We start from the raw sequence: 14158 nt of genomic DNA, 5'->3' as shown, positions 1-14158 counted from the left end.
TAGATGGATATATAGAACTTCAAGGTTACATGGGTTTGCAGTGTGAAAAGGACAAGATTAAAGTTGAAGCATTCGGTAAAAAGCCGTTAAAGGGTCCGTTCTTGACGTATAACTGGTGTCAAGCGAATGGCCCTGGGAAAGGGGTAGGGTCAGATGAGGGTTTCAATAGGGGGAAAAGGGGTAGGGGACAGTATATTTATCGTAGAACCCGTAGTGTAATTAGACATATGTACGGCCTAGTGGTGTGCTGTGTACCTTACGTGGTGTGACTAAAGAAGTGGTCCCAACAGATAATGAGGCGACACCGCTCACAATACGAGGTAATAAACAAGACAGGAATCTAATGTCAAAAAATTTGGCACTTGACGTCATATGCTACCGAATCCGGTGACTGCAAAATGCGAGAGGGTTCCATACGAGGCTGTAAAGGCAGGCAAGCGAAATTGACCATTTCGAACCCCTGATAATAGCTGTGATGCTGTTCTGGTTACATTGGGTACCTTGTTCAACATATGACTCCTTTACTCTGGCTATCTCAATAACACCATCTGAATGCCCAGGACCAACTGCTTACCCCCTCCCCTATTCCTCTTCTATTCCTCTTGGAGCTTTCCTAATTTATGACTTTGCTCTCTACCATTCCTCAAACGGCTGCGATTGATTTGGGTACGTCAACACACCACTAAGTCACCTTATCATCTTATCACCTTATCAATTTTATTTTGGTTTCTACGATCGTTTCTACTTTCATACTTCAGACTTGGATATGTATAATGTCTGCTCTATAACACTAAAAAAATATATATAAAATTCTAAAATGGCACTCCTATGCGAGGCTGGTATTAAGTTGGATTATCGAATAATTGGACCTTTATCGATAACCCTGAAATCAAACGTGAAATCAGTTGAAGAGATCGAGTCTCATATTAATATGAATAAAATGTAATTTAATATTTCTCTGTATCGCTACGACCACAGACTCTTTAAGTCTTAGCCTGCTTCTTCTTCTCTCTGTTACCCTTAGGCACTCTTGCCCACCAGTAGAAAACAACAGTAAGAATAATGTTAATGGCAATGAAAGCAACAAAAATACCAAAGTTTCTCCATCTCTCGGAATACAAGGCATTAACGGTCCTCAAGAAATCGTTAGTGGATCTCATTTGACAGAAAGAACAATTAGTAGTTGACTGTGGCTCAACTAAGTAACCACCAGCCACCTTCATATAGTCAGCCATAAAGGTTTGACAAGTCTCACCATTTGGAGGTATGAATCGAACAAGCTCGGCTTCTGCGCAGTGAACTTCAGTATTTGCCAATCCGGTAGACAAAATTGCCTGGATCAAGTAAGTGAATGGGTTACATCTGTACATGAAGATCCAGAAACCAGGCAATACATCAGGACCAGCCAAGACACCACAGAAGTTCAAACACATAGTGAACAACAAGGTGGCCAAGTTGGCAGCATTATCAGCTAGTTCGTTGAAAGCCATACAGAGTTGACCCATGGTACCAGAGTAAACAAAGAAGGAGGTAAGTAACAACCATATAAGGGCACCACGTTCGTGGACAGCGTTCGTTGGCTCTGCGTTTCTATAGAGACCAACAGGATAGTACCAACAGAAGTAAGATAATGTTCCAACAGCTACGTGGTATGGGATTTCAGCAGTAATTTGACCAGCAATAAAAGCGAACCACGAGAAAGTTCTGGATGGAGCTTCTCTGACCTCGTAGACATCTCTCTGTCTAACGAAGTATGGTAACATCTGTTGAACGATAGTGTTGAAAGGAATGAAGAACATGAAAATGGCGAACATTTGATTCTGTAAACCTTGCATCGATAAATCAGCCTTGAAAAAAGAGAAACCATTGAATAAAGCGGATGATAACACTAAGAACAATTTAGAGTAGATATAACCTGGAGATCTCCAGTTTTGTTGGATAACTCTTGCAGAGACAATGAGGTATTGTTTCCAAATAGGAGCAGCGTACTTCAAGTGAGACTCAGGACTTTCATCCTTTGGAATCTTAACCAATTCTCTCTCCATCTCATCTAAAGTATTGTTAACTTCGATGAATTCAGTCGAGTTTCTCCATACTTCATAATAATCTTGGTTGGCCTTGGAACCTGGTGCAGCTCCGACCACTTCCAACATCCATTCAGCTGGGTTGGCTTCCTTTGGACATGGGTGTGCTCCATACTTCTCGAAGTAATTAATCAAAGTGCTGCAGTTCTCTCCTAAGTCACCAAAGTAAACGGTTTGTCCTCCCTTTTGCAAGAATAACAAACGGTCAAATTCTTTCAATAACAATGCTGATGGCTGATGGATGGTACACAAAATAGCTTGACCATGGTCGGCTAACTTCCTCATCAACTTACAAATAGACCAAGCGGTTTGAGAATCTAAACCAGATGTTGGTTCATCTAAGAACAACAACAACTTAGGCTTGGCAACTAATTCAACACCAATGGTCAATCTCTTTCTTTGTTCAACGTTTAAACCTTCACCAGCAACACCGACCAAGGCGTCGGCGTATGGAAACATTTCCAATAAGTCAATAATGTACTCAACATATTCGTCCTTCTCCTTTTTGGAAACTGAACTTGGTTGTCTCAAATAAGCAGAGAATCTCAATGCTTCACGAACAGTAGATGTAGGAAGATGCAAATCTTGTTGCTGAACGTAACCAATAGATCTTTGGAAGGAAGAGTCCAATGAATGACCATTAACCATTCTAACACCATCAGAGATAATACCAGTAGTAACTCTTTCAGATAAACAATTCAACAAAGTAGTCTTACCAGCACCAGAGGAACCCATCAAAGCGGTCAATTGACCAGGTTTGACCCAACCATCGACATGGTTCAAAATAACACGGTCTCCCTCAGATTTGATCTTAACTTGGTAAGTCAAGTCTCTCCAGTGGAAGATGTCCTTCGATGAAGGAAGTGACTTATCTCCTTCTTTCTCTGGTCTCTCTCCGTTTCTAATAGCTTCCGATGCATCCTTGTAGTCAATCTTCTCATTGGTGATGGCATTTTCGGCATCCTGTTTGAGAGCCTTTCTCTGGTCGGCTTCCTTTCTGTGCTTCTTCAATGTACCCTTGAGGAATAAAATAATTTCACCCTTTTGCATTGCACCCTTGTTGAACTCAGTCAAGGCAATGTAAACAAACAAAAGAACAACTGCAAAACCAATGGTGATACCAAGGTTTCTCCACTTGTGCGAGTTGTAGTATTGATAAGCTTCACTAAGGTAGTCAGTACCATTAACAATATTAGAACCAGTTCTGGCACCAACGGTATTACAAACTCTTGCAGATTCTGGAATATTCTCGTAACCAGGACCAGAAGGAACGAAGGTGGCACACTCGAAGTCTCTGTCGTGAAATTCGTTAACCATAAGAGATTCGAAGACGTAACCGACTGGGTTAATATAGTTGATCCATCTAGACCATCCCAACATTTTAGGTGTTGGAATAACGAAACCAGTGTAGATAACCATAGCAAGAAGAATAACTGTAGCTGGCGTCATGGCACCGGCCAAGGACGTCGAGACAGCTCCCAAAGATCTGAACATGTGTGACATGACAAGTGTACACCAAATGGCCATTAACCAGTAAAAGAAGAAACGACCAGGGTCTCTTCTGAAGTTAACCATAAAGTAAAAGACGAAGTTGAAACCAACAGACATACATGCTTTGGTAGGAAGTTCTGTGATAATACCAGCAAGTGCATCGGCAGATGGTCGATAAAGAGCATATTTCTTATGCTTCTCAACAATGGGTCTGGCTTCGAAAAGCGACATAATTTCCAAAAGCGAGGCGAAGGCATTGAAAAGGACAGCAAAGAACATGGCAGCTCCTCTGTAGTAGAAAGAAGCTGTAGTTTGTGACAAATTATAAAATACAGAAGATAAAATTAAACCCATAACAACTTGACCAAAAACAGAGAAAATCGCAATACTAGGATCACCTTTAAGTCTTAAGAAATTTCTGCCCATAATGTAACGAACTTGCATGAAGAAAGAAACAGTGTATGGGGAACCTGGAGATAAATGTTTGGATTGCTTGGCAACGTGCGCTTCGTGGTATTCCTCTTTGACGTTGTTGGCTTCAACATCATGGAAATGTTGTTCAATCTCGTCAATAAGTTCTTTGTATTCTGGAGAATTACGCCAGTATTGTTCGAACTCCTTGGCGGTCTGAGGAACTCTGTTCTCGTAACCCTTAAGAGGAATTCTCTCAGCTGGGTTAGTCAAAGATGTCAAGAAATCGGCAGTGGTCTGTCTTTGAGGACATTCCCATCCCATATTTATGAAGTACTCCTTTGCTTTGTCAGCCTTACCAAAGAAAATCTGGTAACCTTCGTATAAGACAACGACGTTGTCAAACAAGTCGTAGGCATCTTGGGAACATTGATAAATGGCAATCAATGGTGTGGCTTGCAAAATAGTTGCAGAAGTCTTCAAGGCTCTAATGAACTCTAAAGCGGTGGCAGCATCCAAACCTCTGGTAGCATTATCCCAACATTGAAGGTTAGCACCAGAAAGAGATACTTCAGCAATGGAAACTCTCTTTCTCTCACCACCAGAAACACCTCTGACGAAATCATTACCGACATTAGTGTGTCTAGTATGAGAAAGACCGTACGTAGCCATGTAGACACTGGCCATGTGCTTGGCGTATGTCTCTCTATCAACACCCATACCTCTGTTTTGAGGAGTTCTTAATCTAGCAGCAAACTCAAGAGTGTCTCCCACAGACAAGTGAGGGAAATGCACATCTGTTTCAGCTGAATATACTACATCACCACGGTGGTGAAGTTCAATTTCCTTTGGAGAAAGACCGTCGTAAGTGATTCTGGATTCTTCTCCGACATGGAAACCATAAGTGTGAGCTGAAATAGTTTTCAAAAGAGTAGAACAACCGGAACCTGGTCTACCAAGAACAACGGTGACTTCACCGGGCTTCATGATAGCATCCATAGACTTCAAAATGTCGAAGAAACGGGATGGGTCTTCCTTTTGAAACGATCTTGCAGTTTCTACAGCGAATTTCCAGATAGCATTGGTAACAGTAGGCTGGTAATCAGCGTCTGCAGCAACACCGTAGGCTCTGAGATCTCTGTAGGCAATACCTAATTTAGAAGGCTTGTAGTAGTCTGGGTCAGAGTCGTAAAGCTTTCTTAAATTTTTCACCCAAAATTTGGCATTGAAATTTTCACTTTCTGGGTCCAACTCTGGGTTGGTATAGCCTTCACTGTATGGGTTCACACCTGGAACCTGAGACATGTGAGACAAGTATTTGATAAGACCGGCCGAGGAAGCACCATCTCCAGTGCCGACATGGCCTATGGAGTCCTGGTAAGACTGCTGGGAGATGGTTCTGGCGAGCTCTTGGACATTGGCAGCTGTTTCTGCATTAAAACCCTGGTATTGATTGATAGAACTTGTGTCTGAGATGGTGGAAGAACTTGACGGAGCGTTCTTCTTGTGGAAGTTGTCTTCGCCAGAGGATTCCTTTCCAATGGAATTATCAGACATCGTGCAAATGGGTCAATGCGACGGTCAGAGAGGACTTCAACTGTGGTATTAGTCGTCCTTAAAACGAATAACAATGAAATGCGACGGTTGTAAGCGGTTGTCGACGGTTTTTCAGTGCTCCGAGCCTCTGTAGCAAAGCTTAATAATTATTGGTGAAGTATTATTAACGATTGCGATGACTACTAAAGTTAGTTTGAGTAGTAGTAGACAGACAGCCACGGTTTAGCACAGTCAACTTGCTAGGGAAAACACTGGCTTTTTGTAGTGGATCTAGGGTAGACTCACGGTATATAGCACAGTGACGAAGGTATTACAACGATGAGAATACCAGTAAACAACAAAAGGTTCTAATTACAAAAAAGTGTTGTGTTAAACAATTCTCTTTCTGTTAACTATGACGAAACCTCACTCAAAGGGCGTCTCCACCGTATTTATACATTTGGCTTAACCAAATCACATCGGAATAAGGACTTAAGAAATTCCACCAGAAGTGAAAAATCGAGAAAGCCGCATGTGGGTGGGAGTGGGTAACCAGACATGCACCGCGGTGCGGGCCAAGGGGTAGGAGCGCATTTCTTCGGATAGGAAGTAGGACGGAGTCGGAGCGTTTTTGATGTGCTGTAGCACCATGTACCAGGGTTGAGCTACCATAGCCGATTGTCATAGTAGGCACTGCACTAAACGACAAGATGGGGTGGTCCTGCAGTCAGTGCGGGTCATTAGTCACTGATTCGGTTTTAATATGACCTTTGTTTATGTTTTGTTTATGTTTTGGGTTGCCCAGAGAGAAGCAGCGCATGATACGAGTTTCTGTTTTGTTATTATCTCTTCTCGGGACTGTATATAGCGAATGTCGTAGGATCCCAAGAAGTGAGGCTGTGATAACTCCGAGATTTGGTGAAACCCGAGCTTTGGTGGCACAAGGCTGCAAAAAACGCCAATTCAAAACAAACATCCTATCTCCGCCAAGCAACATGAACGGAGAAAATAGATGTGAGTTTGACATGCCCACGGTCTCATGACAGCATAATGGGTTGCGAATAACTTAAATAGGCAATGAGGTGGCTGCAAATGTATCTAATAAGGGGAAACGGCTAAAAGCCAATTCAGAAATAAATATGTATATTTGTAACTCTAGAGGAATGGCTCAGTATCGCTAAGGGACAACAATGTACTATTAAACTGGAAAATTCTTGATGTTTGTGAAAAAAATAGGTATTAAGAATTAATATTAGGTATAAATATAGTGGTGAAAGCACCACAGCCGTATAACCGAAGGTAATCACTTTTTCGATTTCTTCTCTCTGTTTCCCTTTGGAACTCTTGCAAGCCAATAGAATGTAATGGTGAGAAGGATATTGATTATGATGAAAGCAACGAAAATACCGTAGTTTCTCCATCTTTCCGAAAAGATAGCGTTGACCGATGTCAAGAATTGATTTGTAGAACTCATTGCACAGTAGTGACAGTCAGTTGTGGAATCTGGAGAAACCAAGTATCCGCCTGACTTCGCAATGTAATCCGCCATGAAAGAAGCGCAGGTATCACCATTTGGAGGGTTGAATTGCACCAACTCTTTTGAAGAGCACGTCACCTTGGCGTTGGCTAATCCGGTTGCCAACATGGCTTGCACTAGGTAAGTGAAAGGGTTGCATCTGTACATAAAGATCCAGAAACCAGGCAATGCGTCTGGGCCTGCTAAGACACCACAGAAGTTCAAACACATGGTAAACAACAAGGAAGCCATATTGGCTGCATTATCAGCGAGTTCCATAAACGAAATACAAACTTGACCCATAGTAGAAATGTAAACGTAGAATGAAACAATCAATAGCCACATGAGGGCACCACGGCTGTTAACGGCATCTGTTGGTATAGCATTATTGTAGAATCCGACAGGATAGTACCAGCAGAAGTAAGATACGGTACCAAGAATCATTTGGAATGGAACCTCACCAGTAATTTGACCACAAATGAAAGCGAACCAACTGAACGTTCTGGATGGCGATTCTCTGACCTCGTAAACTTCTCTTTGTCTGACGAAGTATGGAAGCATTTGTTGAACTAAGGTATTGAAAGGAATAAAGAACATGAAAACTGAAAACATTTGATTCTGCAATCCCTGCTGTGACAAATCTGCCTTAAAAAACGAGAAACCATTGAATATGGAAGAGAAGATAACCAAGAAAGACTTTGCATATATGTAGGTTGGCGATCTCCAGTGCTGTTGAATTGCTCTATGAGAAACAATTAAATATTGCTTCCAAATAGTGGCAGCGTACTTCAAATGTGCTTCTGGACTTTCGTCCCTAGGAAGCTTAACTAATTCTCTCTCCATCTCATCTAAAGTATTATTAACTTCGGTGTATTCAGTGGATTTTTTCCATACCTCGTGGTAATCTTGGTTCGCCTTGGAACCTGGTGCAGCTCCGACAACTTCCAACATCCATTCAGCTGGGTTGGCTTCCTTTGGACATGGGTGTGCTCCATACTTCTCGAAGTAGTCAATCAAAGTGCTGCAATTCTCTCCTAAGTCACCAAAGTAAACTGTTTGTCCTCCCTTTTGCAAGAATAACAAACGGTCAAATTCTTTCAATAACAATGCTGATGGCTGATGGATGGTACACAAAATAGCTTGACCATTGTCGGCTAACTTCCTCATCAACTTACAAATAGACCAAGCGGTTTGAGAATCTAAACCAGATGTTGGTTCATCTAAGAACAATAATAACTTAGGCTTGGCAACCAATTCAACACCAATAGTCAATCTCTTTCTTTGCTCGACGTTTAAACCTTCACCAGCAACACCGACTAAAGCATCGGCGTATGGGAACATTTCCAATAAATCAATAATGTACTCAACATATTCTTCCTTCTCCTTTTTGGAAACTGAACTTGGTTGTCTCAAATAAGCAGAGAATCTCAATGCTTCACGAACAGTAGATGTAGGAAGATGCAAATCTTGTTGCTGAACGTAACCAATAGATCTTTGGAAGGAAGAGTCCAATGAATGACCATTAACCATTCTAACACCATCAGAAATAACACCAGAAGTAACTCTTTCAGATAAACAATTCAACAAGGTAGTCTTACCAGCACCAGAGGAACCCATCAAAGCGGTCAATTGACCAGGTTTGACCCAACCATCGACATGGTTCAAAATAACACGATCTTCGGATTTAATCTTAACTTGGTAAGTTAAGTCTCTCCAGTGGAAGACATCCTTCGATGAAGGAAGAGCATTATCGCCATTATCGTTTTTGGAATCAGAGTTGCTTGTGATAGCTTCTGCTTCGTCCTTATAGTCAATTTTCTCGTTATTCGTGTTTATGTTACCATTTTCAATATCCTTCTTTGGATCATTCTTTTGCTTTGCTTCTTTCGTATGCTTTCTCAAACTGCCTCTAAGGAACAAGTTAATTTCACCCTTTTGCATAGCACCCTTGTTGAATTCAGTTAAAGCGATGTAGACGAATAAGAAGAAGATAGCAAAACTAAGAGTGATGCCGAAGTTTCTCCATTTATGGGAGTGGAAGTATTGGTATGACTCTCTAATATAGTCTGTACCATTAACAATATTGGAACCAGCAGTAGCACCGACTGTAGAGCAAACACGGGAATCATTTGGAATTTGATCAACTAAGTATCCTGGACCTGATGGAATAAATGTAGAACATGTGAACTCTCTATCATGGAATTCATTCACCATAAGGGATTCGAAAACATATCCAACCGGGTTGATATAGTTGATCCATCTGGACCATCCCAACATTTTAGGAGTTGGGATAATGAAACCAGTAAAGATAACCATCGCAAGAAGAATAACAGTTGCAGGTGTCATAGCCTCTGCCAAAGAATTAGTTGCAGCACCTAATGATCTGAATATATGGGACATGACGAAAGTACATGTAATACCCATTAACCAATAGAAGAAGAAATGCCCCGCATCTCGTCTGAAATTAACCATGAAGTAGAATACTAAGTTAAATGAGATGGACATAGCAGCCTTAGTGGGAAGCTCTGTGATAATACCAGCAAAGGCATCAGCAGATGGACGGTAAAGAGCATACTTTTTATGCTTTTCCACAATGGGTCTAGCTTCGTAAAGGGACATCACCTCCAAAAGAGATGAGAATGCATTAAACAACACTGCAAAGAACATAGAAGCTCCTCTGTAGTAGAACGATCCCGTTGTCTGAGGAAGGTTGTAGAACACCGATGAAAGAATCAAACCCATAATAAGTTGACCAAAAATCGAGAAAAGGGCAATTGAAGGGTCACCTTTCGTTCTTAAGATGTTTCTTCCCATAATGTAACGAACTTGCATGAAGAAGGAAACAGTGTATGGGGAACCTGGGGGCAAATGATTGGATTGTTTGGCAACGTGAGATTGGTGGAAATTGTCTTTGACATTATTAGCTTCAACATCATGGAAATGTTGATCAATCTCATTAACAAGTGCTTTGTACTCTGGAGAATTACGCCAGTATTCTTCGAATTCCTTTGCTGAATATGGGACCTTATTTTCGTAACCAGGAAGAGGTACTCTCTCAACTGGGTTAGTCAAAGATGTCAAGAAATCGGCGGTGGTCTGTCTTTGAGGACATTCCCATCCCATATTTATGAAGTATTCTTTAGCCTTGTCAGCCTTACCAAAGAAAATCTGGTAACCTTCGTATAAGACAACGACGTTGTCAAACAAGTCGTAGGCATCTTGGGAACATTGATAAATAGCAATTAAAGGAGTTGCTTCTAAAATGGTAGCAGAAGTCTTTAAGGCTCTAATGAACTCTAAAGCGGTGGCAGCATCCAAACCTCTGGTAGCATTATCCCAACACTGGAGACTGGCACCAGAAAGAGAAACTTCAGCAATGGAAACTCTCTTTCTCTCACCACCGGAAACACCTCTAACGAAATCGTTACCAACCTTTGTATTTCTGGTATGGGATAAACCATATGTGGCCATGTATACACTGGCCATGTGTTTGGCGTAAGTCTCTCTGTCAACTCCCAAACCTCTGTTTTGAGGGGTTCTCAATCTGGCAGCAAAATCCAAAGTATCCCCAACTGATAAATGAGGAAAATGCACATCTGTTTCAGCTGAATATACTACATCACCACGGTGGTGAAGTTCAATTTCTTTAGGAGAGAGACCATCGTAGGTGATTTTCGATTCTTTTCCGATATGAAAACCATAGGTATTAGCTGAAATAGTTTTCAAAAGAGTAGAACAACCAGAACCTGGTCTACCAAGAACAACGGTGACTTCACCGGGCTTCATGATAGCATCCATGGGCTTTAATATATCAAAGAAACGAGATTGATCTTGTTTGCGAAAATTTCTAAGAAATTCAACGGCGTATTTCCAGAATGCGTTGCTTACAGTAGCTTGGTAGTCTGAATCGGCTGCGACACCATAAGCTCTAAGATCCCTATAAGCAATTCCTAATTTAGATGGTTTAAAGTAGTCTGGATCTGAGTCGTGGAGCTTTCTCAAGTTTTTAACCCAAAACTTAGCATTAAACGATTCACTATTTGGATCCAACAGTGGGTTTATGTCGGAATCAGTATATGGGTTAACTCCCGGAACCAGGGACATATTAGACAAGTACTTGATTAAACCAGCGGAGGAAGCTCCATCACCGGTTCCAACATGGCCAAAGGTTTCGGCATAAGACTCGTGAGTAACGGTTCTGGCCAAGTCATGAATGTTGGCGGCAGCAGACTCGTCAAATCCCTGATATTCTCTAATAGAAGAGGCTGTCGATGCCCTTGAAGCTGGGCTTGCAATTTTCTGATTTACCTCATTGGATTCCTTACCAATGGATGTATCAGTTGACATAGTATAAAGATGTTAAATTTATCCTAATCACAGTAATAGTACAAGAATTATAAAACTTCGGTTCAACTACAGTTATTTATACTAGCATAGAACTTTAATTATCAATTATCCGAATGTGCCTATCTCCATTCTGTCATCCCATATTCTAAGCTCATACTATTCACAGGCTCCACCCATCACAAGGTCTTTGTCTTTCAAAATTGCAACCATTTGCTCGCTACTTTACTAATAACGAAATAATGTCCCAATTTTTCAGGGCTGCAAACGAAGAAATAACGAAATATTCGTTATGTACAGTACAGTAATTAAGTTAAAAGTTCTAAAAAATAACGCATGAAAGGGCTCTCTATGCAGAAATATCTTCTACCTGCATTTCTGGTACACATTTGTTTACTTTTCGGCAAGATTAAAATTTTGAATCCTCTGCTACCCGTTACCCGGTGTAAGCAATTATCTGTCCCCCAAATTTTTATTTGCTTAAGAACAATATTGCTGTGAAACGGGGAGCCATTCTATCCGGTTTGTCATTATGAAATGTGGAATGTGTCCTTATGTCGAGCGAGTTTTGATTTGTTCTTTCCTGTTGATTAAGGTCAAAGAAGTCTGTGTGCTGAGCGAGTCTAACCAATACTATAGGTAGTATGGCTGTAGGGCTGGCACCTTCAACAAACAGATGGCTTTACCCGTTCACCCAGATCCTTCGGGCACTCCCCCATCGTTCTGTTGTTGGAGATGTTTCATGTGTGTTTGTTTGAACCTGAACAAATGTCGTTGAATAATGGAACATTCATCTCGTAAAAAATAGGTAACGCCCGTATATTTCGGTTTCATTTGTAATCCGGAAAACATAAACACTAACACTATCCGGCGGCACTGCTAAAGTGGAAGGTAGGAGAGGCTGTAGTGGTCCCCTTACAAACACGTTCATGCACAAGTCCCTATTAGAAGTGGATACGGTCGAAGATGGAAATAAAGATATTCTTCGGAGTTTGTGCCTGCATGTAGAGTTTAAGCGGGTTCGGTTGTTTTCTTTTGATGTGAAATGGATCCGACAACGGTCTATATGCACTATCGTTGTGTTGCGTTTCTGATGCATTCGGATATGTATTATTAGATTTATTTTATTGTAGCCGGCATCCGGTATATATGTGCAGGCGAGACGGATCTATGATGTGAACTGAAGGCAAGCTGAAGGATCCGTATTGCTTTTTGCAACTTCCGGATCAAAATCAAGCGCTGTCAAATACGCCCAAATGAGGACTCACCCATTGTTTGGATTCACATGGTAAGTTTAGCCCAGAATTCTCAGTGGCATGGATGCTTCGGAAAAAATGACGAAAGCCATTTCCACTACTACATAGCCCACGTAGATCTCCTAGACCAAACGATTTCCATCTATTCTCACATAATTTGTATTCTCAGGGGTTAGAATACACATAATAAGGAGCAATCATGGAAGGAAGACGTTTGCTGGGTATCGCAACAGCATAGCACTGTGTTGATACACTAATATGATACACTAATATTATACACTAGTATTTAAGACTTGATGGGACATTTTACTACATCTCTGTATCTGTATTCCTGCTAAAGTTTAACCTCTGGTTACCTGATCTGACCGTTTCTATATTTAACCCCTCCACGTTGTAGAACTTAGGTGATAATACGAAAACAGCCCCAAGTTTTTGTAAACCTTAAACGAAGTGGCTGCAATCTTTTCCTGCATATATGGGGTAACAATTTTTGCAGTAAGTTTACAAAAACAAAGAATTATTGCAAAAAGAGGTTATTTGACTATACATGTTTATTCCATTTCTTTTAGACAAAGACATAAAATATCATATTTATCAACGGTTTAGATTAAAGTTGAATATCCTTTCCGGTGTGTGATGTCAGACATCCAACGTTATACGGACCGTTCAAATATCCTTTAATAGAAGTTAACTTCAAAAATGTCCTATAAACAGTTCATACTGACCAGAATTCAATCCAACTCAAAGAAGTCCAAAACACCAACTATCATTTTTGGAAATGAAGCACACTACCAAAGTGCCAACTGGAAGCAGCATATAACCTATGCATTGGTTGTATATTCCGAGTCTTCGCCTAGAATGGCTTTGTACACTGATTTGAAGTCTGCAGGGATTTTGAACAGCTAGTACAACGCCATGAGATGGGATAGGAGTTGGGAGGCTCTTATACCATTGCTGGTTAAGACTCAAAAAGGAAAGCGGCCTCTGTGACAGGGAAGGTTAACTTCACTGGCTACGATTACTTTCGTCCTTTAGGACGTGAGGAAGCGTACCACGGTTAACCGCTCGTTGTTGTTGGATGTTCCAGTGGATCATCTTGGTCAGATGCTGTGCATTTGATACAAGCCTTTGCAGCAAGTGGGTGGATCCGAAAGGTATTGATATTGGTAAGCGATAACTGCGAGGCGGTTTTGAAGGAAAGAAGTTAGAATTAGTTTTGCAAGATACTGTGTTGATAAGTTACTTCTAATTGGATTGTCAGTCGTTGATCAGTGTGAACAAAATATTGGTAGAAGTTTTCGAAAAAGAACCCGCTCTTGATAAAGGTGTGTAATGGTTTATATGATTTTCTTTAATTTCTATTATTATTTACCTTTTTCTAGTACCACTTATTGGATGCCAACGGAATCCATTTTCTTACCTCTTATCATTGTCTTGATTAAGCTTTCTTGTGGGTGATTAGAAGCCCAGAAGAAGGAAGAAACTCAAAAAAATAAAAATGTCAGACACAGCGTCAGAGA

The 14158-nt window shown here is 40.9% G+C and overlaps 2 protein-coding genes across 2 annotated transcripts; both read right to left on the bottom strand. All coding sequences in view use genetic code 12, as the record gives it.

The window, feature by feature from the left end:
• Nucleotides 1-761: 761 nt before the first annotated feature.
• RJT20DRAFT_129003 (multidrug resistance protein) lies at nucleotides 762-5923 on the bottom strand. The gene has a single exon (XM_064917402.1). It carries the CDS (start codon nucleotides 5541-5543, stop codon nucleotides 984-986), a length of 4560 nt encoding a protein of 1519 aa, XP_064773777.1. The 5' UTR covers nucleotides 5544-5923; the 3' UTR covers nucleotides 762-983.
• A 752-nt stretch (nucleotides 5924-6675) lies between these two features.
• Nucleotides 6676-11385, bottom strand: RJT20DRAFT_155910 (pleiotropic drug resistance family ABC transporter; the record flags this gene model as incomplete). The annotated part of the gene is made up of 1 exon (XM_064919117.1): nucleotides 6676-11385. The coding sequence occupies one exon, from the start codon at nucleotides 11383-11385 to the stop codon at nucleotides 6826-6828; it is 4560 nt and encodes a 1519-aa protein (XP_064773776.1). The 3' UTR covers nucleotides 6676-6825.
• Nucleotides 11386-14158: the final 2773 nt, after the last annotated feature.

The sequence above is a fragment of the Scheffersomyces xylosifermentans genome, assembly GCF_036884685.1.
Source record: "Scheffersomyces xylosifermentans strain CBS 12540 chromosome Unknown RJT20scaffold_5, whole genome shotgun sequence".
Classification (NCBI taxonomy): domain Eukaryota; kingdom Fungi; phylum Ascomycota; class Pichiomycetes; order Serinales; family Debaryomycetaceae; genus Scheffersomyces; species Scheffersomyces xylosifermentans.
Note: the sequence above shows the minus strand (reverse complement) of the source record. Positions and strands in the feature narration are given on the sequence as shown.